Source organism: Mirounga leonina, unplaced genomic scaffold (genome assembly GCF_011800145.1).
Source record: "Mirounga leonina isolate KUSES-001 unplaced genomic scaffold, KU_Mleo_1.0 Mir_201, whole genome shotgun sequence".
NCBI lineage: Eukaryota > Metazoa > Chordata > Mammalia > Carnivora > Phocidae > Mirounga > Mirounga leonina.
Genome location: NW_023270504.1, coordinates 828,105 through 829,853, shown reverse-complemented (window position 1 = coordinate 829,853; position 1,749 = coordinate 828,105). Strand labels below are relative to the sequence as shown.

Sequence of the window (1,749 nt, the reverse complement as noted above, 5' to 3'; positions counted from 1 at the left end):
CTGTGAGGCTCAAACCCATAACCAGGAGATCAAGAGTCTCACACTTCCCTTACTGACACCCCCACATTTTTTTGATGTCACAATTTGCATTTTTTCATTCTGTGTCTGTTGTCAGATTATTGTAGTTATATTGTAATCCTATTTCTTTCATAAGAGAATTATAAGTGATTGCCCACCACCATTAAATTTGAATATTCTGAATTTATTTATATATTTCTCTTTACTAGTGAGTTTTATACTTTAATATGTTTTCCTGTTAGTAATATTTTTTAATTTCAGTTTGAAGAATTCCCTTTAACATTTCTGGTAAGGCTGGTTTAGTGGTAACAAACTCCATAACTTTTGTTTGTCTGGAAAACTCCATCTTTCTTTAATTCCGAAGGACAACTTTGCTGGTAGAGTATTCTTGGTTGGTAGGTCTTTTTTTGTTAGCACTTTAAATATATTGTGCTACTCTATTCTTTTTTTTGTGTGTGTGGTTTTATGGTTTTATTAACACAAATATGTGCACAACAAGCTGTCTATTCATTTTGTTCGCTGCGCAGCCTGGTGTTGGGATTGGTGACTCTGATTGCCAGCTGGGCTGCTCTTTCCACAATAGCTTTGCGGTTCTTGGGGGAGACATTGTGAGCAATCTCTGCACAGTAAGATTTGCACATCAGCAGCACTTCAAGCTCCTTGACGTTGTGGACTAGGAACTTCTGGAAGCCACTGGGCAACATGTGCTTTGTTTTCTTGTTGCTCCCATAACCAATGTTTTGCATCAAGATCTGGCCCTTGAATCTTCTGCACATCCTATTGTCAATGCCGCTGGGTTTCTGCCAGTTTTGCTTAATTTTGACATAGCGGTCTGATTGGTGCCAGATGAACTTCTTGGTCCTCTTTTTAACAATCTTGGGCTTCACCAGAGGTCTGAGGGCAGCCATGATGCCCAATAACAGATGGCTGCCACCTCCACAGGCAGCCCTGAGGAAGAGAGCTGTACTACTTTATTCTGGCCTGCAGAGTTTCTGCTGAAAAATCTGTGAACAGTCTTATGGGGGTTCTTTTGTGAATAACAAGTTGTGTTTTTCTTGCTGCTTTTAAGAGTCTCTCTGTCTTTAACTTTGACAATTCATTATGATGTGTCTTGGTGTTTATTTTTTTGTATTCATCTTATTTAGTACTTTATGAGTTTCCTGGATGTGAGTCTGTTTCTCTTTTCTTGTTAGGGAAGTTTTCAGTCGTTATTTCTTTGAATAAGCGTGGGGCCACTATCATGGGTATATTGGTTTAGCTAATGTTGACCCATATGTCCCTTAACAGTCTATTGTTTTTCATTCTTCTTCTTCTTCTTCTTCTTTTTTTTTTTTACCAGCTCTTTTAATTGGATGAATTCCACTGCTCTGTCTTTGAGCTCAGTGATCTTTTCTTCTACTTGATCTAGTCTTCTGTTGCTCTGTTGAATTTTTCAGTGAAGTTATTATACTGTTCAGCTCTGTTATTTCTGTTTGGTACTTTCTAATATTTTTTCTTTGTTGGAATTCTCACTTTGTTTATGCATTTTTCTGCTGACCTCAGTAAGCATCATTATGACCATTATTTTGAACTCTCTATCATTCAAATCAGTTATCTCCATTTCATTAAGATCTCTTTTGGAGATTTATTTTGTTCCTTTTTTTGAAATATGTTCCTCTGTTTCTTAATGTTCCTTTACTCTCTATTTTGGTTTCTGTGTATAAGTTAAAATAGCCATCTCTCCCATTTTAA

At 36.8% G+C, this 1,749-nt stretch overlaps 1 protein-coding gene across 1 annotated transcript; it reads right to left on the bottom strand.

Moving 5' to 3' along the window:
- Window positions 1-454: 454 nt before the first annotated feature.
- Window positions 455-926, bottom strand: LOC118025508 (60S ribosomal protein L32-like). Its single transcript, XM_035027908.1, has one exon. It carries the CDS (start codon window positions 924-926, stop codon window positions 522-524), a length of 405 nt encoding a protein of 134 aa, XP_034883799.1. The 3' UTR covers window positions 455-521.
- Window positions 927-1,749: the final 823 nt, after the last annotated feature.

Coding starts and splice junctions, on each gene's coding strand:
- LOC118025508 (XM_035027908.1), bottom strand. CDS start 926: ATGGCTGCCCTCAGACCTCTGGTGAAGCCCAAGATTGTTAAAAAGAGG.